The sequence below is a fragment of the Delphinapterus leucas genome, chromosome 19, assembly GCF_059928025.1.
Source record: "Delphinapterus leucas isolate spDelLeu-1000000601 "Yukka" chromosome 19, BTC_Dleu_Yukka2, whole genome shotgun sequence".
Classification (NCBI taxonomy): Eukaryota; Metazoa; Chordata; class Mammalia; order Artiodactyla; family Monodontidae; genus Delphinapterus; species Delphinapterus leucas.
Window position 1 is genome coordinate 8339073 of NC_143147.1, and position 22394 is coordinate 8361466.

Sequence of the window (22394 nt, forward strand, 5' to 3'; positions counted from 1 at the left end):
TGCTCTAGAGCCTGCGAGCCACAACTACTGAACCCACGTGCCACAACTACTGACGCCCGCGTGCCTAGAGCCCATGCTCCGCAACAAGAGAAGCCACCGCAAATGAGAAGCCCGTGCACCTCAAGCAAGAGGAGCCCCTGCTCACTGCAACTGGAGAAAGCCTGCGCGCAGCAACGAAGACCTAATGCAGCCAAAAATAAATGAATTAAATAAATAAATTTTTTTAAAAAAGCAAATGTAAATACACTCTGCAATAACGCAATTTAATCACAGAGTCCTCAAAGAATTACCAAAGATAAAAATCCAAAGATATATATTCACAGCCAAAACCCGTTAAAACCACAGGCTACCAAGTGTGAATCTGAAGAAACAAATAAATGCTGATTCAAATACACAAAAACTGGGATATTGGGCTTCTCAGATAATGAATATATGTTTAATAAATTTAAATAAATAAAAAGTAGGCTCAAAAGTGGGATGGAGGGCTAAAGGACTAAGAAACTAAAAAACGACCAGGCAAACCTGAAGAAACAAAACTTCTAGAAATGAAAAATTCACTAACTTTTAGATTAAGATAACATGTTAAAGACTGACTCAATAGCAGATTAGACCCATTTTAAGAGAGAATCAATGAACTAAAAGATCTGAAGAAGTCACCAACAATCTGAAAAGGCTACTATGTATGATTCTAACTACACGACATTCTGGAAAACGCAAAACTGTGGAGACAGGAAAAAGATCAGTGGTTGCCAGGGTCAAATCAGCAGGTATACAGAGATGAACAGGTAGAGCACAGAGGATTTTTAGGGCAGTGAAAATGTTCTGTATGACACCATAATGACAGTTACATGTCGTTATACATTTGCCCAACCCAGAGAACATACAATACCAGGAGTGAACCCTAAAGTAAACTACGGACTTTGGGTAATTACGACGTGCCCAGGCAGGTTCACTGATGCCAACAAGTGCTCCACTCTGGTGGAGGATATTCACAGTGGGGGAGGCGACGCAAGTGCGGGGGCAGAAGGGCATACAGGAAATTTCTGTACCTTCCCCTCAATTACACTGTGGACCTTAAAACTGCCCTCATAAAGTCTTCGTAGAAAAGAGAAAAGAAAAAAACACACAAGGAAAATCCAGAAATCATCTAGACCCCTGAGAAAAGATAAAAGAGAAGAGGACAAGCATGGATTGGAAGCTGTCTAATCAGAATTCCAGGAGGTGATAACTGAAAAGTGAAGAGCCTGTAATTTCCAAACTAACAGAAAAGAGAAAGAGGTGCTGTTGTTGAGATGCCAGGGTTTTAATCCCAGCTCCCACCTGCTGTGTGACCCCGGAAGTCTCCTCCACCTGCCTAAACCATGGCTTTCTCACATGTAAAACGGGGTAACTGCCTACCTCACAGGGATGCTGTGATTATTCCATGAAATCCAAGTACACCCCTAGCACAGAACTCAATTAATGTCACCTGCTGGCAATTAAAAAATAATTTTATCTGCAAACTACAGTAAAATAGTAACAAAACTAAGACTGCGGCAGGGCCGAAATCAGCCTATCTGGGTAAGGATCTGATTTCAAAATCTGTGGAAGGGAAAAAGCAGCATGACCCCTGACCCTCCTTCATTTGTTAATTCTGCCAACGTCTTTCTTAGAGGATCCAATCACTGTGGACAGCCCTTCTGTTCCTTTTTCATACACTGACCCTACTCCAGGGCACTACCCAAATACTCCCAGATCTGCAAGTGAGTGTGGGAGAAAACTATTCCAACCCTTTTATTCCCCATCTCAAGTTTCACTTTGTAAACAGATTCAAAAAAATTTTTTAAAAATACACAACAAAACAGGATAAAGAGAGACAAAAATCACACACTTACTTTTCATTAATTTTCCTGATAATTCCTTTAGTGGAGAAGAGGGACTATTTCTACTGGCTACTATAAGTCTGGAGGATTCCTGGGTTTCCACGGAACCTCGATGAGCTCCTGTTCTGGCCGTTTCCAGGTGGAGAGAATGGGCACTGTCACATTCCTGGGAAAGCAGCAAGTGATTCTGAGTGTTGCTAGTTCTATTATTCAGGTCAATTCCTTCCAACTGGGCTGAGCTAGAATCCTCCAATCTCTTGTCAAGAGAGTCGGTTACAAAAGCTGCTGTAGTTTCGTGCTTTTTAGAAGGAGAGACAGGTTCAGCCAGTGAGCTCTGCTTCACCGTGTTCAGACTGTGTGCTCTTATTCGGGACCAAGTTGTAGAGTGAAAACTTTCAGCCTCTAACCAAAACTTAACCAAATGCTCCATTCTCCGAAGTTCCATGAATTGAATGAAATAAGGGAGGACAACAGTGTCATGCAAGACTTGTTCAAGGGTCTTTGAAAGACTTGATTTGGTCTCTTGAGTCTGGTAGTCCAGACAAGATCTGCCTAAAAGAAGCAGAAGAGTTAGCAGTTCAGTAACAGACAACCACCGCCAAAACGTACAATAAAAATATTTAAACAACTCAACCTCATTAAAAATCTCAGAAAAGCAAATTAATAGAAGATAACATTTTTGCCTGTCAAACTGAAAAATGTTTTTTTAAAAAAATAACAAGCACTAACCAGGGCATAGCAAAACGGACGATGAGAATGTAAAATGGCAAGACCTCTTTGGATTTTCAATCCAGTAACTCCATTTCTAGGAACTTATCCTGAGGAAAAATTGTGGATGTGTGGATATAGCTAGAAAGATGTTATGAACTCTTAGCATTATTTATAACAAAATAAAGAGCTAGCTCTGCGATTTTATCTTGAAAAATAAAACCAAACTTAATAAAACTTAATAGAAGTTTATTTTATAGTTAACTAAATTTAGGTTATGATTATAACCACAAGCTGATTATCAGAATAAAGAAAAAAATAAAAAAATTTTAACTTTCACAGCATGACATAAAGAGGCTCATTTTCATAAAATTCACTGAGGGCTTCATCGGTTTTTCAAAAGGGCTCTTCTTAATCCTTTGATGCTTCTTCTGAAGCACTTCGTGTATCATCATCCTTGCTAACTATCCTACTGTCAATGTTAACGAGTCCATCTCTGCCAACACCTCCTTTCGTGAACTTCAGGAAATCCCGATCCATTGTAGACTTTAAGCACTTTTTAAAATCAAACTTCTAATTCTGAGATACTGCCAGATTCATGTGCAGGTAGAAGAAGTAACACAGAGAGAACCTGTGCACCTCTACCCAGTTTCCCCTATGGTAGCACCTTTCAAACTGCAGTTCAATATCACACCAAGATACTGACGCTGACACAATCCATCAACCGTGTTCAGATTTCCCCCATTTTACCAGCACTCACTTGTGTATTTAGTCCTATGCAATTCTGTCCCATGTGTAGATTCGTGTAAACACCACCAAGACACGGAACAGCCCCGTGACACAAAGGTGCCTCATGCGGCCTCTCACGGCTGCCTCCTCCACCCCAGGCAACGGCAAGCGCTCTTCTGTCTCCCATTCTACCTCTCCGCCATCCCCAGAACGGAGAAACACTTCTCTCTCAGCATAATCCCCTTGAGATTCGCCCAAGCTGTTATGTGTATCAAGAGCTTGTTCTTTTTTTTTTACTGCTGAGCAGTGTTCTGTGGTATGAATGTACCGGTTTGTTTACCGCTCGCCTGTTGAAGGACATCCAGTTTTTGGCTTTTAAGCTGCTATGAACACTGGTGTACAGGTTTTTTGTGGACATAGGTTTCCATTTCTCTGGGATAAATGCCTAAAACTGCAATGGCTGGGTCGTATGGTAACTGCATGATTAGCTTTGTAAGAAGCCGCCAAACTGTTTTCCGGAGCAGCTCTACCATTTGACATTCCCACCAGACACACGAGTAACCCAGTGACTTACAAGTTTACTTTGTGACCAACACAAATGTCATCTGCAGTGCACTGCTGAGGGTGACCCACAAAGACTCCGACACCTCAGCTCTGAATACACACAAACGTTAAGCAGAGAGAGGTATCAGAAGAGGGACTAATTTTAGTAAAGTCGATCCATTCACAGACTTTTTTCAATTTATGATAAACTGACAAACAATTTTTATAAGTACAGAAATTTGGGCAACAAATATTCAGAAAACAAGGATCTCCTGCACGTCTTTTCTTTTTTTGCGGGGAGAGGGAGGAATTATTTTAACATAACAGAGATCCTACTGTACATACCACTATGTGACCACCTTTTTTCACTTTAACATATCTTAGACATTTCTCAATGTCTTCTGAAGGCTTTCATATAGCTACACAGTATTCCAGAGTATGGGTATATCACAATTGGATTACTTCTCTATTAATGGATATTTGTATGTTGTTCCTAATTTTTTGCTATCATAAACATTACTGCAATGAATAGCCTCATACATACTTGTACATATATTTTTGTGCACATATGGGAGCATATCTGAGGGCTACATCTTATACTTTACCTTTCGATAAATACTTGCAAACTGCCTTCCAAAAAATCTTTACCAATTTATACTTCCACTATACAGAAGTGGCTATTTCTCTGCATCTACATTAACATCCCAATTATCAAACTTTAAACATTTGCCAGTGTGTTAGGGGGAACATTAACTCATTATTTTAATTTGCATTTCACTAGTATTACTGCAGTGAGGCATCCTTTTCATATATTTAGTGGCCAAATGTATTTCTTTTTCTGGAAATGGCCCATTTTTCTACCGGGCCTGCTTTTTATATTTATAGAAACACAACATGGAGTCATCCATTAATTACACTTATAGCTGTTATTTCAGTTAAAACATTTTTTTCAAAGTCCCATCCAATTACACAGTTCGGTATCCTTTGGCAGGAATTTCACATATTATACTCATTTCCTCCTCCTAGGAAGTTAACAAAAACTCAAAGTCACTTACCCAGGTCACCAAAATGAGCGGCCTCCATGTGGCTGGGCTGCTTCTTAAGTGTTGCCGTCCTACTACTTGAAAAGGAGTCCATGTTGGCAGAAATGGCATTGATTGCAACGTGACTTGGTCCTGCAGCCTCCAGCAAGGCATGATTTTTAGTGCTTTTTTGTGGGGAATGTACGGATATTGAAGCTATAATTTTTCAAAAAATTGTTAAAAATTAAACACAATTTGATAGTCTAAAACTGTCTCCTAAGAGGGCTTTAAGGGAACTTGAAAAATTAGATTTTGTAACACCTCTCTTAAGTACATACACTCAACAAAAATACTTGGGGAAATGGTAAATTAACCAAGCAGCAGAAAATTGGAAAGAAATGTCCTAATATTATTTGTAATTCTCAAAATACTGTGCCAAAAATGTAACTTAAAAGAGAGATTGGGCTTCCCTGGTGGCGCAGTGGTTGAGAGTCCGCCTGCCGATGCAGGGGACGCGGGTTCGTGCCCCGGTGCCCCGGTCCGGGAAGATCCCACATGCCGCGGAGCGGCTGGGCCTGTGAGCCATGGCCTCTGAGCCTGCGCGTCCGGAGCCTGTGCTCCGCAACAGGAGAGGCGGCAAAAGTGAGAGGTCCGCGTACCGCAAAAAAAAAAAAAAGAGATCTTTCTTTGAGTTCTCTTTGAGAACTCTACTGAAGACAGAAAGTACCAAAGGCAGCAAACATTCTGAAACATGGACCCTTTTCAATTCCTTAATACTTGCTTGCTGAAGGAACAAAATTAAAATTCCAAAATAAAAGCTTACAGGAAAAAAATTAGAAAAATACTCTTCAGGATACTTATTTTACTTTTTAATTGAGTAACAAAATTCCACCGTCTAATAAAAACTGATCAAAGTTCAAGCTGCCTAAAGATGAAGCATACTTAAAAATTCACATATTTGCTTCAGTAGTCTGAAAAAATATTAATATCATCCTTTTGACTTCAGAATAAAGAGGTTAGTCACCAATGTGTTAGTAGGAAATCATCAACTCCATATTATAATACGGTCAAAGTAACCCTATGAACTTGTTGCTACAGCTGAATTAACATTCCACCTATCCCATTTATTCTACACAAATATCAAAGACTCTCATGAAAGGTTTTTAAGAAGTTTTGGTTTTGTGCATTGCTATAGCAAGAAGGCTAGAAACATACAGGTCACTGAGCATTCCACACCCTCAATATAAATACTCTCAGATGACTAAACTTCTGTCTACTAGCACCACTTACTTTACCGAGCGGTCAATTTATGATAAACTGGTCAACAGATAAGTGCTCTCAATCTTAGCCAACGGTTCCCGGACACAGAATGTGAGTGACACCGCGTAATGCCTCCTATGAAGAATGCATAGTACTGTAATTCAGCCTATTACTGGGAGATGTGTTTACAGGATAAAGCAGATGAGAATGTTTATCTTAGGCATATGTATTTATCAGTCATTCAATAAGAGCTCGGAGAATTATGCAATGGAGTTGTCTTCAAATGATTTTTTCAATTTTAGAAAGAAGTTGTTTTTTGTTTTTATTTTTATGATAAATTGAAGGGAGCAGAATCATTTTGGTAGGTTTATAAACAATAATATCTAGTTTTTTTGTACAGACAAGCTACAAATACCCTGCATCAAGAACAGTGAGACTTTCTGATTGTTTCCTAATTAGACGTGTATGACGATGTGAAATAATACTAACTCATCTGTGCAAGCCTTCTTCTCTCTTTCTTAATTCTGTTAGAGCCACCTCTCTCACACTCGCCCTCTTAGCATCCCACCCCCAGGCCTCGCGGTCCCGTACTCTTCCCCCTTCTCCTCTCCCAAGAGCTCCTCCCTCTCCTTCTCTTTAATGCACATATCAGCGCCCACGGGGCCAGACATGGCATCCACCACTCCTCTGCTTCCCAAGGTTCTCTGTTCTTCTTTTACTCTTTCTGCTGGAAGGCACATTTATTCTCAAACCTTCAGTTATTACTAGAGCAATCTTTTCCAAGCTTTTTTTTTAGCTGTAAGCTCCCCCCACCCAAATAAACTTAAGTGGGACCTTGATATGTCTGTAAAATAGATAAAACTTTAGCTAAAACAGATATGTAAAATCTAAATTGTTATCTAAAATAGACAAAACAGAGTTAACTGTAACTCTGGCTGATTCAAGGGGAAAGTCTCACACGTGCGCTTGATTCGGGCCCTCCCAGCGCCAGCTCCAAGGGCTCACCCCTGCAGAGCTGGAGGCAGAGGGGACCCTGACCCGATCTCAGGCTGACCTCTGAGCTCAGCGTCCAGCCTGTGGCTCTAATTATTTGCTACTAACCAACCTCTCATTTGTCATCTTTACCATCTCAAGACCAATTTTTCCAAACGTCAAACTTAAAACATCTTCTTCCAGACTAATTCTCCTCTCATTTCCCTATCTCTGTCAATCCACCAGTCGCTTAAAGCTCAAGAGCTTGGACCCACTCTTCTCACTACACCTGTTTACATGTTAAGATCTGTTGACTTTTCCTTCAAGATACTGACCTGTTTATTTTCAACACCACACCCTTAGTACAGGCCTTCTTGTATCACAGCAAAGCACTTCTAGGGTCTCCATCCTACATGACTCTTTCAGACTAACCTCTATAAATGCCATATGTAAAGCATCAACATCCTGCTCAAAAGCCCATTGTGGTTCCCTGTTTTCTCTGTCTCAACTCTTTTCTGGTCTTTAAGACCCTCTACAATCTGACCTCAATCTATCTTAAAAATTTCCTTTTAGTAGGCTGAAGGTCCTTCTGCCCAGTATATACTCAAAGAAATAAGAAGCTGGGCTGGTAAGGGAAAGAGGAAGAATTGACTCTTTCATTCAAATCCTTATCATTCAAATTTCATACACATTCTCATTTCTATAAAGGCTTCCCTATGCTCCAGAAACCATCTGCTGATCTCAAATTCCTCTGAACTCCCTGTAATACTAATAACTAACAACTAATCCAACATATCAAGGGCCTACTCTGTTAAAACTAGATGGTAATAGCTACCAATATAAAACCTACTATGTACAAGGCACTGTACTGGTTTCTTTTCTTTCTTTCTTTCTTTTTTTAATAAATTTATTTATTTTTGGCTGCGTTGGGTCTTCGTTGCTGCACGTGGGCTTCCTCTAGTTGTGGAGAGGGGGGGCTACTCTTGTTGCAGTAGGCAGGCCTCTCCTCTAGTTGTGGAGAGGGGGGCTTCCCTTGTTGCGGAGCACAGGCTCTAGGCGTGCAGGCTTCAGTAGTTGCAGCACATGGGCTCGGCAGTTGTAGCTCACGGGCTCTAGAGCGCAGGCTCAGTAGTTGTGGCGCACGGGCTTAGATGCTCCGCAGCACGTGGGATCTTCCCGGACCAGGGCTCGAACCCATGTCCTCTGCATTGGCAGGTGGGTTCTTAACCACTGCGCCACCAGGGAAGCCCTGTACTGGTTTCTTGATGTACTTTTTTTGGGGTACATTGTTTCATTTATCTCTCACAACAATGCTGCAAGACCAGTATTTTCCTCATTTTGGAGATGAATACACAAACAGAACAAAGTTAAGTGCTTTGCCCTAAGTCAACAAGGTAGTAAAGAGGCATTTCAACAGGCAGGATTTCAACCTCGGTCTGCTAGACTATAGAAAATCACTCTTTTATCTGGTTACTTGGACTGTAGAATTATTGTGGTTAAGATAACGTGCGTAAATGGACGTCTCAAGAGCACCTCCCAGCCACCATAGCAAAAAGGAACAGGTACTGGCCCAGTGTGGTTCTCCACCAGCCACAGTGTTAGGCCTGCCAGAAAGCTGGGCGCCAGGCTTAGCTTCCTCGCCCTCATACCTAATCGAGAACAAAGCTCTACCTATTCCACCTCCCACACGGCTCTGTCCAGGTCTCTTTATCTCCACCACTGCTGATTGAGCCCAAGCCATCTGATTCATGCTCCTCTTCCTACCACCAATTTGTAAGTTCACCGAGGGCAGGATCTGGATCCAAGTCTTTTTTGTACACTGTTACAGCCACAATTTTTGTCTAACACCTAGAACAGAACAGGTGCTCAATAAACCATAGTTATTATGATTTTGGTTTATTTGCTACTGTTCTGGGTCTGAGTCTGTCCTTCTAATCAGACTGCAAACTTCTTGAGGGCCTGTTTCCCTGCTGCGTCTGTGTTATTCTAAAGTTAAGGCAGTGGGGCTTCCCTGGTGGCGCAGTGGTTGAGAGTCCGCCTGCCGATGCAGAGGACGCGAGTTCGTGCCCCGGTCTGGGAAGATCCCACATGCCGCGGAGTGGCTGGGCCCGTGAGCCATGGCCGCTGAGCCTGCGCATCCAGAGCCTGTGCTCCGCAGCGGGAGAGGCCGCAACAGTGAGAGGCCCGCGTACCACAAAAAAAATAATAAATAAATAAAAATAATAATAAAGTTAAGGCAGTGAATGTGAGCACAGACTATGTGCTGTCATAAATAGAGTACAAGCATGGAGTGTTTTAGCCTGGGACAGATTGAGGAGTTAGGTAGGCCAATCCCCTTGTTGTACAAATGAGGAAAGTTCCCCCAGCTCACACTGTCGGAGGCTCGTGTGCCTCGGACATCAAAGTCCCTCCTGCTACTGCAATCAAGGCTAGACTTCACAAGCCTCTGCTTGCTGAGGGCTTGAAGTCTTTACCAATATCAATCAAATTCTCCTTAAAAAAGGCAATATGAACCAACTGGCTTTAAATTATCAGAAATAAGCAGAAAATAAGGCTGTAAGCTACCCTACTTCTTCCCTAATCTTACAAACCTCTAAGTTATTGATTAGTGTCCCTCTGGAGCATATGGAGTTACTACTCAATGCTAGCCACACAACATACAAACATTTAAAAGAAAAATCTAAATAAGTGGCAATCTTTAGAATTCACGTAAATAAATTACATCTATGAAATCTGTACGTAATGGTCATGAAAGTAATTTTCACTGTAATTTTTCCTTTTCAATTTTTGTACACTGACATAATGAAATCAGTCAAAACTACGCAGAGATTACAATCTTAAAGAAACATGCTCTTGCCTATAAATAAGGACAATATATTGATTCCAATAAAGGACTCCAAATAAATTTTAGGTTAAGGCCATTCATCCAAAGTAATAAGGAAGTGAAAACTGTAAGCATCCATACTTCCAGATAAACCACAGAAAACCAGGCTTCATAAGTCAGTGGTCAGACTACTCAGTAAAGAGTATTTTTTGCTTTTTTTTTTTTTAAATACAGTCAACTAATTGCTTTTGGGGAATAATCAAATGTGTGATTAGTAAGGACGACACTGGTTCACTGAAATCACTAGGACAACCAATAAATGCTTAGTAAAAGTCTATTATATGGTGGGTGTTGAAGAGTATATAAGTTAACAGGGAAATATGTCACAGTCATAAGTAATTATAAAAGAAGGCAGAGACGATTAATGGCAAAATAAGGGAGAATGTAACAGGATGAAACAGTTCATCACTGCAACATGCTGACTCACCTTTAACTGACTTGACATCTGAGGTCTTCTCTTGCTCTTTGCCTTTCACTGGAAGAGAAGAGAGCACCATGACCAACTTCTACAGCCAGAAACCCCCTTCCAGACCTTGTAAAAATCACACCAGCTCTATTCTGACAGGTGAGTGTGTTCAAAGTTCTGCAACATCGGGCGAGCTGCCCTGGAGCGGGGCAGGGCAGTTGTCAGGGGAAGTTTCTCTCAGGAAGTGATCTTTGAACAGCATTTGGTCAAGTACGCTCAGAGCTTAAGGAGAGACAAGGTCAGAACACCTGGGTTCAAATCTGGGCTCTGCCATTCAATAGCCATGTGATGCTGGACAAGTTACTTTCATTCTCTGGGTCTCAACTTCCTTCATTTACAAAACTAGGTCACTGTTATGAGTTAGTAAAGAGTCATTTCAATAGGCAGGATTTCAACCCTGGTCTGCTAGACCCTAAAAAAATCACTCTTTTACCTCTGGTTAAAAACTCGGACTGTAGAATTACTGTGTGGTTAAGATAACGTGTGTAAATGGACATCTCAAGAGCACCTCCCAGCCAGCATACCAAAACCGAACATGTACTTGCCCAGTGTGGTTCTCCATCAGCCACAGTGGAGACTACCTAATAGGGTTGTGGATGAAAACATAAGTACTTGTAAAGGGCTTACAAGAGGAGCTAGGACACAGCAAACTTAAGACGCTAGTTAACATTATTACCATGTGCCACTCACTACTAGATGCAACCTGAAGAAAAAGACAGAGTTCTCTGGTTGTGTAACATCTCTGACTTCCTGTGTATCCCTGCCACAGCCTCAAATACAAATATTCTAAAATTACAAACATTCTAAAACTTCTACTAATCAAGCTTTAACAACTGTCTCTTAAAAAATTATACCATTTCGGGCTTCCCTGGTGGTGCAGTGGTTAAGAATCTGCTTGTCAATGCAGGGGACAAGGGTTCAAGCCCTGGTCCGGGAAGTTCCCACATGCCACAGAGCAACGAAGCCCGTGCGCCACAACTACTGAGCCTGTGCTCTAGAGCCCGCGAGCCACAACTACGGATGCCCGCATGCCTAGAGCCCATGCTCCGCAACAAGAGAAGCCAACACGATGAGAAGCCCAAGCACCGCAACAGAGTAGTAGCCCCTGCTCGCTGCAACTAGAGAAAGCACGCACGCAGCAAGGAAGACCCAACACAGCCAAAAATAAATAAAATAAAATTTTAAAAAATTATACCATTTCTCCTCTATTACACAAAACACTGGAAATTCTAATGCAGACACACTAGCAAGATCACATGCAGGAAGGAAGGGGCATGGTAGCTCAAGCCAAGTGAGAAACTTACGGGATCTGACACAGCCCACTTTACTTTTCTTATGTTTTTCCTTTTTTATAAAATAACTAATTAATTAATATTTTTTTGGCTGCGTCGGGTCTTTGTTGCTGTGCACAGGCTTTCTCTAGTTGCGGCAAGTGGGGGCTACTCTTCGTTGTGGTGCCTGGGCTTCTCATTACGGCGGCTTCTCTTGTTGCAGAGCACGGGCTCTAGGAGCGCAGGCTTCAGTAGTTGTGGCACGTGGGCTCAGTAGTTGTGGCTCACGGGCTCTAGAGCGCAGGGTCAGTAGTTGTGGTGCATGGGCTTAGTTGCTCCACGGCATGTCGGATCTTCCTGAACCAGGGCTCGAACCCGTGTCCCCTGCACTGGCAGGCGGGTTTACAACCGCTGTGCCACCAAGGAAGCCTAGATTTTCTTGAATATTCTATGTATGCCATCATATTATCTGTGAATAATGACTCTTGTTCCCTTTCCCTCACAAAACTTAACTTTTCCATCTTTTTTTCATGTGTGTGCTGTTGTGAAGACTATGCCAGCTTTCCTTCTGTTTGTATATCCCTGATATGTTTCTCCATCCTTTTACTTTTAACTTTCCCATGACCTTTTTAACATTTAAACAGTACAGGAAACCAATCTGAAGATCACCATCTTTTTATTGTCTGGGTTAACCCATTTCTTTTTATTGTGATTACTGCTCTTTATTTCTAAAAAGAACATTCTTAAAACTCTAACTATGACGATGAATTTGTTGACTTCTCCTGGTAATTCTGTACATTTTGTTTTATACCTTTTGAAACTGATTTAGGTACAAACAAGCTCACAGTTTTATCTTCCTAGTACCCTTTTCGCTTCATCATAATTTACAGGCCTTCTTAGCCCTTATGGTATTTTATGCTTTAAAGTATTTCATCTACCACACAAACTTTCTTCTAGTTAACATTTGCCTGATATATCTTTGCATCCATTTATTTTCAGTTTCTCTACGTCCTTATGTTTTGGTTGTGTCTCTGGTAAATAGGTGCATTTTGGCTTATTACCCAACTTGAGTCTTTCTCTTTTAGTCCATCTTTATACGGACTTTTGTTAGATTTTTTAGCCATAGAGATTGTATTCTATTTATATTTAAAGCGGTTTATTTCTGTCATCTTATTTTGCACTATTTCTTCTATAAGAAATAATTTCTTATTATGAAACATTTAAAACAAAGGCAAGACTAGACCTTAATATGAGGAACACTCAGGTTTAGCAAATCTTAACATTATGCCGTATTTGCTCCAGAAGAATTTTTAAGAGCAATAAAACACTGCAGTTACAACTAAAGTCCCTCCCTCAACTCATTCCCCCTCTTCCTAGAGAAAAAAATCTCAGAAATGGAATGTTTATGGTTTCCATCATTTTTATTCTTTAATATATTTATGTATTCATAAACAGGTTAAGCATTGTTTGAAGGTTTTTAAACAAGTGGTTGTGTCGATTGCCATCTCCAGCTGCAGTGTACCCTAATCAAATCTTGATACAGCCAGGCTTTAATCCCAACTCCTAAGGTCTTCTCAAGAACTTCACTCTTGCAAGTAACCTCTCTTCGGTATCATTTTCTCCCTCTCTACCGGATCTTTCCTAGAACAAACGTGCTTAGCATCTTTTATCTTAAAAACAACAACTCCCCCCACCCTTACCCCAATGGCCCCTTCCAGCCCCTTCCCCGTTTACCCCTCCTTTTTGAAATATTATCTTCTCTTAGCTTCCATGATATTGTACTCCTATATCACTGGTGTTTTCTTATCGATTCTCCTTTGCCAATGACTCATGTTCCTCAACTTCTAAAAGCTGGATTAACCCCGGAGCTCTCTCCTTGTCTACAGCATGGCAGGAGATTCTACCTGGCCACTGTAGAGGGTTGTAGAGGGTTCTACCTGGCCTTCCTAGAAAGAGGGTTGTATCCTGGCACACAACTGGCTAGCTTCTCTCCATTTCCCAGAAGCCCCTGAGTTAATTAACTGTGACCGTATGACTCGGTCCTCAGCAATGAAGTGTGAACAGAAGAGGTATGTGCCATTTCTGGCCAAAGCTTCTCTTTCCCCTTATCAGGAGTCAGAAAGCTGACAGAAGGGACTAAGATCTGGCTTTGATCACACAGACTATACCCTAAGAGAAAGAGGAATAACACAATGGGAGGAAAACGATGCCTGAATGATCGTGAAGCAAAGCCACCTGATGACCAGGGACTTGGACAGTTACACAAGATAGAGATAAAGGCCTACCTTGTTTGAGCCATTGTACTTAGTGTCTCTTTGTCACGGTACCTTAGCCTTTCAACACAACTAATCCATATCCCATATGTACTCCACAGATGAGCTCACTTAGGCCTGTGTCTTCAACCATCATTTATGCAAAATACTTCTAAGTCCAGATTCAGCACCCAAATTCTGATCCCCTCCCAGAACTACAGACCTGTACATCCAACTGCCCCCTTGACATATCCACACGGATGTCCAAGAGTTTCTGCAAACTCACAACTGCCGGAAGAGAGCTCTGGACTCCTCCTACCTCAAGCTCTAAGCTTTCCAAAGCTTTCCCAGTTTTCCTTCACTCCAATCATTTACTCAAGTCATGCTATCTCTATCTCTAAAACATGCCCCATTGCCCTTCACTCCCAGCACATTTCAGCCTTCTTTCTGTCCTTGAACAAACCCTGCTCTTTCCTGCCTCAGGATGTTTGTATTACCAGTTCTTTCCAGCCAGAATGCAGCTCCTTTTACCTTTGCAAGGCTGGCTCTCCTTCCTCATTGAGACCTCAATTTAAATACCATCTGCTCAGACAAGCCTTCCCTCACTATCCAAACACAAATTGTCATCTGGTGATCTGCTCCCACATCACTCTTTAAATTCCCTGCACAGCACTTATTACTTCCTACTTTAATTATTCAACAAATACTTACTAACTTCCTAACTATATCCCAGGCACTAATCTAGACATGGGGATACAGCCATGAGCAGAAATCATCTTCCATCCTAATAAAACACATAGTACGGCAGATGGTGACAAATGCTACAGAAAAAATAAAGTAGTGTGACGGGAGGGGAGTGCAGGGTCTGGGGACTACAGTCTTAAGCAAGCTAGTCAGAGAAAGCTTCACTAAGATGTCAGTTAATCAAAAACCTGAAGAAGATGGGGGACAAAATAGGCACATATCTGTGGGAAGAGGTTTCAGGCAGAGAGAATAAGTGCAAAGACCCTGAGGTGGGAATGTACTTAACAACAAGGAGGCCAATATAAATGGAAGAATGATGGAGAAAGAAAGCAGGAGATGAACACAGAGAAGAAATGGGACCTAGATTATGGAGGGCCATGTACAGAAAGCCACTGAGGGAATCTGAACAGAGGTGTGGCAGAATGCATTTCGAAAATACACCAGAGGCGTCAAGAATGGAAGAAGGGAAACCAAATTGAAGCCCATAGTAAAATAATCCTGCTTCCTTGATCTTCACAAAACCAGCTTCCTCTTGACATTTAAGCTGAGATCTGAATGACACCCCTCAGAGGACTTCCTTAACCACCCAACCTAAATAGAGATGACTCCCTAGACCAGGGTGTTAATGGTCAGGGATGGTGAGAAATGGTTGGATTTGGGTATATTCTGGGGTAGACCTAACAGATCAGATATACAGTAGGAGAGAAAGAGGTTCAGGAAGATATTAAAGTTTTAGCCTGAGCAATTAAAAGGCCAGAAATGTAATTTGTTAAGATGAGAAAAGTGATGTACAGGTTTAGGAGGACTAAATCTAAGGGGAAATTTTAGATACAGTAGGCTAAAGATTTATCTATTAGACATCTATTAGGTATAAAGTGGACCAACGGTTGGGTACACAGTCTGAATTCAGGGCAGAGAATCCAAGCTGGAGATGTAAATTTGGGAGTCATCAGCAGATAGGTGGTATTTAAAAATGGTATTCAGAGACTGGATGGGATCCCTAAATAAGACCATCTCCAGTTTCTATTCTTGCCACATCCAGTTTCCAAAAAGCATCTAGGATGATCTTTTTAAAACATAAAAAGAGATCAAATCACCCCTCTTTAAAATTTTAAAAGTAATATTGTTTCTGCACTTGGAATAACACCTAACCGTGACCTACAAAGCTCTGAATCATCTGATCCTTGTCTACCTCTCTAAGCCTGAGTCACAGTGGGCTTCTTTTCTTTCTTGAAGGGCACCAAACTCTTATCCCCCAGCCTCTGAACACGTTATTCCCTGTGCCTAGAATGCTCTTCCCTGGCCTCTGTATGTTACCTCCTGCTGTTCCTTCAGCTCTAAGTTTCAAGGTCACCTGCTGAGGCCTTTGACTAACATCAAACCGAAATATGTTTCTTCTCTCAAGCTCTTTCATAACACTGTATTCAATTTGTAAACAGAGAGAGGGAGACAGAGAGAGAGAGGGAGAGAGATTTATTGTCCGTCTACCCCAGCAGACAACAAGCTCCATGGATATAAGGATTTTGTCTTGTTCAGTGCTTAATACTGAGCGCCTAGCACAGTGCCTGGCAAACAGTGGACGTTCAAAAGTATTTGTTGAATAGAGACAACAGTCTATTGTGCAACATGCAATTTGCCTCATTATACACAGAATGCTCCCCCCCCCGAAAAAAACACTACAACCATTCCAACACTCAAACAAATTAGAGAGCTATTAACTATACCAAGGTACCTTACCAATAAAGCTTCCTTGTACCATTTTACCACTTTCATTCATTCAGAGTGCTTTTCATTCACTCATCACACGGCATCAGTTATTAAAACTCTGTGCGTACTTAAAAAGAAATCTTTAATTTATAGAGTTGAATGGGGCCTTTAGGAATCATTGAATTCTCAGGTGAGAGAGGAAAGAGGGTTACCATTTTTCTGTCCCAGGTGACAGAGAGTTAGTAGCAGAGCTGTCACGTGAACCTAAGCCCCTGATTTAGTTTAGTGCTTTCCCAAAAACCCGTTTTTGTCTGGTAAATTTTCCCGGAAGCAACGAGAATCGATACAAGAACCACTAATCAACCCAGAAGGCCCACACTTGTCCACTCTGGATACGTACAGGTAACGAAACGCCAACAACCGAACCCAGGCTCAAAATCAAGCTGCCTCTACTCAAAAATTGGGCAGCTACTACTGAAAATCAGAAATATAAGCAGTTTGCTTCTGAAGTTTGGGTGCCAGGACTTAGTAAACTTGCTAATCCATCAAATGAAGGAGTCGTTTTCGTTAGGAGACTTTTAGCCATAAGTTAAGCACTGTCACTTCAGGGACAGCAGAATCCCGCTCCCCCACCCCACCCCCCGAAAAAAGGGGAAACTGGAAAAGAGCACTAGTTGAAGAAAACAATTTTTTCACGTGTTGCTTGACATAAACCCCTCAATATTCTGACAAGTCCGAGACTTCCGTAAAGAAAGCACGGAAGGAATTCCCTTCTTCTGGTACAAACGCACACACACGCACCACCCCGTCCCCGAAAAGCTGTGTGTCCGCAAAAGGCACCACTCCGCGCGGGTCCCGGCACACACTTCGGAACCGGCTGGGCGCCCGCCCGCCCGCGCGGAGGCCCCGCTCCCTCTCGCAAGACCGCGGGCGCGGCGCACAGAGCGTTCTTCCGCGCCGAGGTCTCGGCCTCGCCACCACCCGCCGCCCCAGGCCCGGCCCCGCGCCCGTCCGCGCCCCTCGTTACCTTTCCGCCGGAAGAAGGACATGGCGGGGCCCGGGTCGGGGCGGAGGGCGCGGGGGGACTGGCGCGGAGAGGGCCCGGCTCCCCTCATTCAGCAACCGGCCCGGACTTCCGGGTCCGCAGCGGCCGCCGCGCTAGGCCGAAAAGAGACCCGTCTTCCGGGTGCGGGCCCCGCCGCCTCCTGGAGACGTGCCGGTAGCTCCCGCCGCCATGTTAACAACAAGCCGCCCGCCCGGAGTTCCGGTCCTTCCCCGCGCGGGGTTTCACGGGAGGCCGCGCGCCGACCTCGCCCCCGCCCGCGGCGGGACGCGCCCGCGCCGCCCACGTGACGCGCGCGCGCGCAGCCTGCGCTCGGCCCGGGACCCCGTGGCTCTCGCGGGCTGGGACTGCGCGGGCGCTGCCCGAGCCGAGCCAACCTTCCCGGAAGCGGGGCCCCTGCCACGGCCAAGTGTGGCCAGGGCACTGGCGGCCAGAGCGGCCGCACCCCCGCGTTCCCAGCGAGCGGACCCCGGAGCGGGCCTCGAGATGCGGGCCAGGTCCCGGGATGCGGACTCCGGACACCACCTGCTCTGTTCTGCTCCGCGGTCCCCGCGACCTCAGCCGTGGAGGAGGAAAGTGGGCCTACTACAGGACGCGATCCCTGCGAACGCTCAGCTCTGAAAGGGCAGCGACATAAAAGCCTCGCTATTATTTACCGGGCGGAGTCCAGTGGGTCATCCTTCCAGCCTCGTTCAAATGCCATTTTCCTATGAACCTCTGACCTCCCTCTGCCCTAAAGCAGAGTGACCAGCCTCCCACTCGTGGGGCCCCTCCCACAGGACTGCGTAATCCCTGTAGCTGGGCGCTCCTGCCGGGGAGGAGCCTGTAAGATCAATAAATGGGTTTTTCAAATCTGACGTCGATCAGGTGACGGACGGAGCAGCAGAGGTCCAGAGAGAAGGGGCAACTGGTCCCAGAGTATTCGGCGTGTCTGTGTTGAGACTGCAGTTGAGACTGTAACCAGAACCCGGGGTCTTTTCACCATACAATCAGAGCAGGTTGATAGATTTGTCTGGGTTCGGGGCATGTAAGGTAATCACAGCTGATGCATATTGAAAGTTCTCTGAGCGCAGGTGCCAAACCCTCCAGATTGATGATGGTCCTTGGGGGTGATCTTGGTATGGTGGAAACCGGACACACAAACATAACCTGCCCAAGGTCAAGTCCTAACTGGAGGCGAAGCCTGGACCTCAGAGTCGGCTCCAGAGCCAAGATCAAGCCTCGCCCTGGGTGGGGAGAGTGGCCGGGCGGGAACAGGAGACTGGCCGCGGCTGTGGATGCCCGAGTGTGTCCCCAACCTGAGCAGGTGCTGGGAATGGACCCCTGTCTGACGGTGGAGGCTGCAGCGGGTCCGAGCGGCTTCCCCGGGTCAGCAGTGCGCTGCCACCAGCCTGGCTCAGGGGGACCACTCTCTGCGGTCTGTGGCCGGTGAAACCCCGGATGCTGCCCCTGCTCCTTGGAAAGGGAGATGGGGCTGACGTCCAGGGCGAGCGGGGCTGGGGTGGGTCTCTGTGGGTTCCCACTGGGTCGGTGTAAGGGGTAAGGGGCATCTGGCGGGGACCCGAGCGCAGGGCGGCTACCCTCCAAGCTAGAAGTGCGGCGCCCTCTCTCCAGAGTCCACAACCCCTTGGCAGGGCTGTTTCGTGTTTGTTGACTGGTTGATTGGTTGGAACGAATGGGACGGGACGGAGGAGTGCAAGACAAGCCCCGAACATCTCCGGGACGGGAGCAGCGCACAAGGGATGCGGGGGGGAAGCACTCCAGTCCCTCTAAATCTCCTTCCTCTTTTCTTCAACTACGCAAAGAATCAACTTAAAAGCAGGGTCCTATCGCGCCTTCCAGTGTGATCTCTGTTCCGGAGCCCCTCCTAGGAGAAATTCTGCAGCTGCCTTTATTCCTGAGACAGCTAAATGCATCCCAGTCAGCTAATAATAGCCGTCATTATTTATACAGTACTTATCACATGCTCTCAAGGGACTGAGTGATTTATAACCACAATCTTAGGTAATCCTTCACCTTCTCCCCCACAAAAACCCTTGTGAGGTGGCTACCATCATTACCCCCAATTTACAGTTGATGACTCCGAGGCTCAGGGTAACTTACCCAGGATCACAAAGCTTAGTAAGGGGTAGGGACAGGATTTCAATCACCATCAGTCTGACTTCAAGGCCATTTGCTTGTACCACTTGCTCCTGTCTTTCCCTCCACCTGCTGCTAATTCCCATTTATCCCATGTTCCAGCATGAGGTGTCTATTTATTGGGCAAGAATGAGGGGATGAGAGATAATTTAGCAGTGCAGACGCTTTCTGAATCACCACCTGTTAAAGTGTTTATATGCTTAGGGAAGCTTTAAGAGAATTATCATTTAATCTTTTGGAATGTGATGATCCACATATGAATAGAGGTAAAATAAAACAACAATATCAAAATAAGCAAGAAGATTCCATTAGCCTGAATACCCAGTTGTGACAAATTGACACTTTGCGTTGCATTTCTAAGTTAATTTGTTAGAGCCACTTTAATTTACACGTAAAACAAATTTAATTTTTGTGAAACAAAATTAGTTTTTACCAGAAGGAATTTCTTTCATTATGTTCCTAATTTTAAGAGAATCCTCACAGGCTTTTTCTACCAGTTGTATTAATTACAACAAATCAGTGAGGTAAAATCAGCAAGTTAATTATCACAAAGCCAGTGAATAAAATTAATCTCCTACGACAAATACGATTCACAAATCGAATGGTGTTCCACAACAAATATTCAAGCACGTTAGTTTTCTATATCAAACATTCATAACATCAAGGAAACTATTCAAACAAATTGTTTGGTATTATAGGAAAAGAAAGCTCCTTGTACTTTTTAAAAATTTTTATTTATTTGTTTTTATTTTTGACTGTGTTGTGTCTTTGTTGCTGTGCACGGGCTTTCTCTAGTTGCAGTGAGCGGGGGCTACTCTTCGTTGCAGTGCGCGGGCTTCTCATTGTTGTGGCTTTTTTTTTTTTTTGTGGTACGTGGGCCTCTCGCTGTTGTGGCCTCTCCCGTTGTGGAGCACGGGCTCTGGACGCGCAGGCTCAGCTGCCATGGTTCACGGGCCCAGCCACTACGCAGCATGTGGGATCTTCCCAGACCGGGGCACGAACCCGTGTCCCCTGCATCGGCAGGCGGACTCTCAACCATTGCGCCCCCAGGGAAGCCCTGTTGTGGCTTCTTTTGTTGCAGAGCATGGGCTCTAGGTGCCCCGGCTTCAGTAGTTGTGGTGCGTGGACTTAGTTGCTCCGCAGCATATGGGATCTTGCTGGGCCAGGTCTCGAACCCATGACCCGTGCATTGGCAGGCAGTTTCTTAACCACTGCGCCACCAGGGAAGCCCTCCTTGTACCTTTTTAATAAGCAGATAAAAACTCAGATTTTTAACAAAATTCAGAATATATATTCATATAACTTAAAATTCTCCTCAACTGTCTAACAAAGGCTAATTCATAACCCAGTGTTTTACATTATCAAAAGCATTTGTATCAATAGCTCTGTAAAATTTATCTCTAAAAAAATTGTGGCCTCTGATTTCAGTTTTAATCAAAGGTGAATCAAAGCAATTTGGGCTTAACAAAATTTATTTCTTCTGTAATCTCTATGTCATGCCAAGTAAATGGGAGTTTAGCGCACATTTTTCCCATCAAAGGAACCCAAAACCAGTAGTCAGGAAATTATAACAATAATAATCTCTTACATTTGCATAACAGAGACTTTCACTTCTAATAACAGTGGAACAGGTAACTGGGACCAGCCAGCCACCTGCTGAGGAAAGCTGAAAAGGGTGAACAAAATATTAAAAGACATTGAAGAAATAAGAAGGTAATAAAGAATTACCAGGTGAGGATAGAGAAGAAAAACAGAATCCAGTGAATCACGTCCTGCGTTTGGGGCCTCCTGTTCAGGGAGCGTCCACTGTTCATGGAAAAGAGACTGAGAAGCTGAGTGATGCTTTTGACAGCAACACGGACTAAAAGGACAGAAGTTGGAGCCTGCTTTGGGTTGGGATTCTGAAAAATCTACACCAGCCCTTGCCAGGATGCAACCTAGCTTCAAGTCATCTGTGTGACTCAGGAAACCTTAATCCCTAACAGTAAATTAAGAAAATCCTGATTGCTAGTGATCCAGGTGCCTGATAGAAGCCAATGCAAATCCTCTTGGAATAAGATACTAACATTCAAATTCTCAAATTATTTCCACAAACAATTTTTCAAAAACAATGCCTAACACACAATCACAGATATCAGACACATGAAGAGATAACATGTCAGGAACAAGAGCCAAGAGAAGTGGCAGGTAATAGAATAGTCACACCAGAGCGCCAGGTAGTGGAATTATTGGAGATAGATTTTAACATAATGCTGCTTACTATGGTCAAGGATATAAAAAACAACTGGAAATTTGGGCAGAGAACTGGAAATTTGGGTAGAGAACTGGAAACTATAAGAACTGACAGAGTATATACGAAAAGGAAGCAACTAGATATTCTAGAACTGAAACACAAAATAACTAGATAGATCTGTAAACTGAGTTACAGCTAAAGAGAGAATTTGTGAAAAGATGAGTCAGAAGAAAATATCCAGAATGAAGCACGTAGTGAAGTTTAGAGAAATAGAGAATACAGTGAGAAAGTTTACCATATGTTTGATCAAAGTCCCAGAAGAGGAGAAGAGAGAGAATGTAGCAGAGGAAATATTTGAAAAATTAATGGCTGATAATTGTCCTGAAGTGATGACAAAAACCAACCTACCAGTTCAGGAAGGATTATGAACTCCTCACAAAAATAAAGAAAAAGATGGGCTTCCCTGGTGGCACAGTGGTTGAGAGTCTGCCTGCCGATGCAGGGGACACGGGTTCGTGCCCCGGTTCAGGAAGATCCCG

At 43.7% G+C, this 22394-nt stretch overlaps 1 protein-coding gene across 11 annotated transcripts in view; it reads right to left on the minus strand.

Annotated features, from left to right (window-relative positions):
* The window catches only part of AKAP10 (A-kinase anchoring protein 10), a 67450-nt gene extending 49242 nt beyond the window's left edge, over positions 1 to 18208 (minus strand). For 5 of the 11 annotated variants that reach the window (XR_016388833.1, XR_016388834.1, XR_002642909.3 and 2 more), the window contains exons 1-4: positions 17448 to 17678; positions 10408 to 10455; positions 4898 to 5080; positions 1875 to 2414 (exon numbers count right to left, since the gene is read on the minus strand). Coding sequence is in view for 7 of the 11 variants with exons in the window: in XM_022560989.3 (XP_022416697.1) it covers positions 1875 to 2414; positions 4898 to 5080; positions 10408 to 10455; positions 17448 to 17535 (859 nt within the window). In the remaining 4 variants the exon portion in view is untranslated. Of the gene's footprint in view, positions 1 to 1874; positions 2415 to 4897; positions 5081 to 10407; positions 10456 to 17447; positions 17680 to 18139 lie in introns of those variants that run through there. The other 6 variants (XR_002642906.3, XM_022560991.3, XM_022560993.3 and 3 more) reach the window with 5 other exon arrangements.
* Positions 18209 to 22394: the final 4186 nt, after the last annotated feature.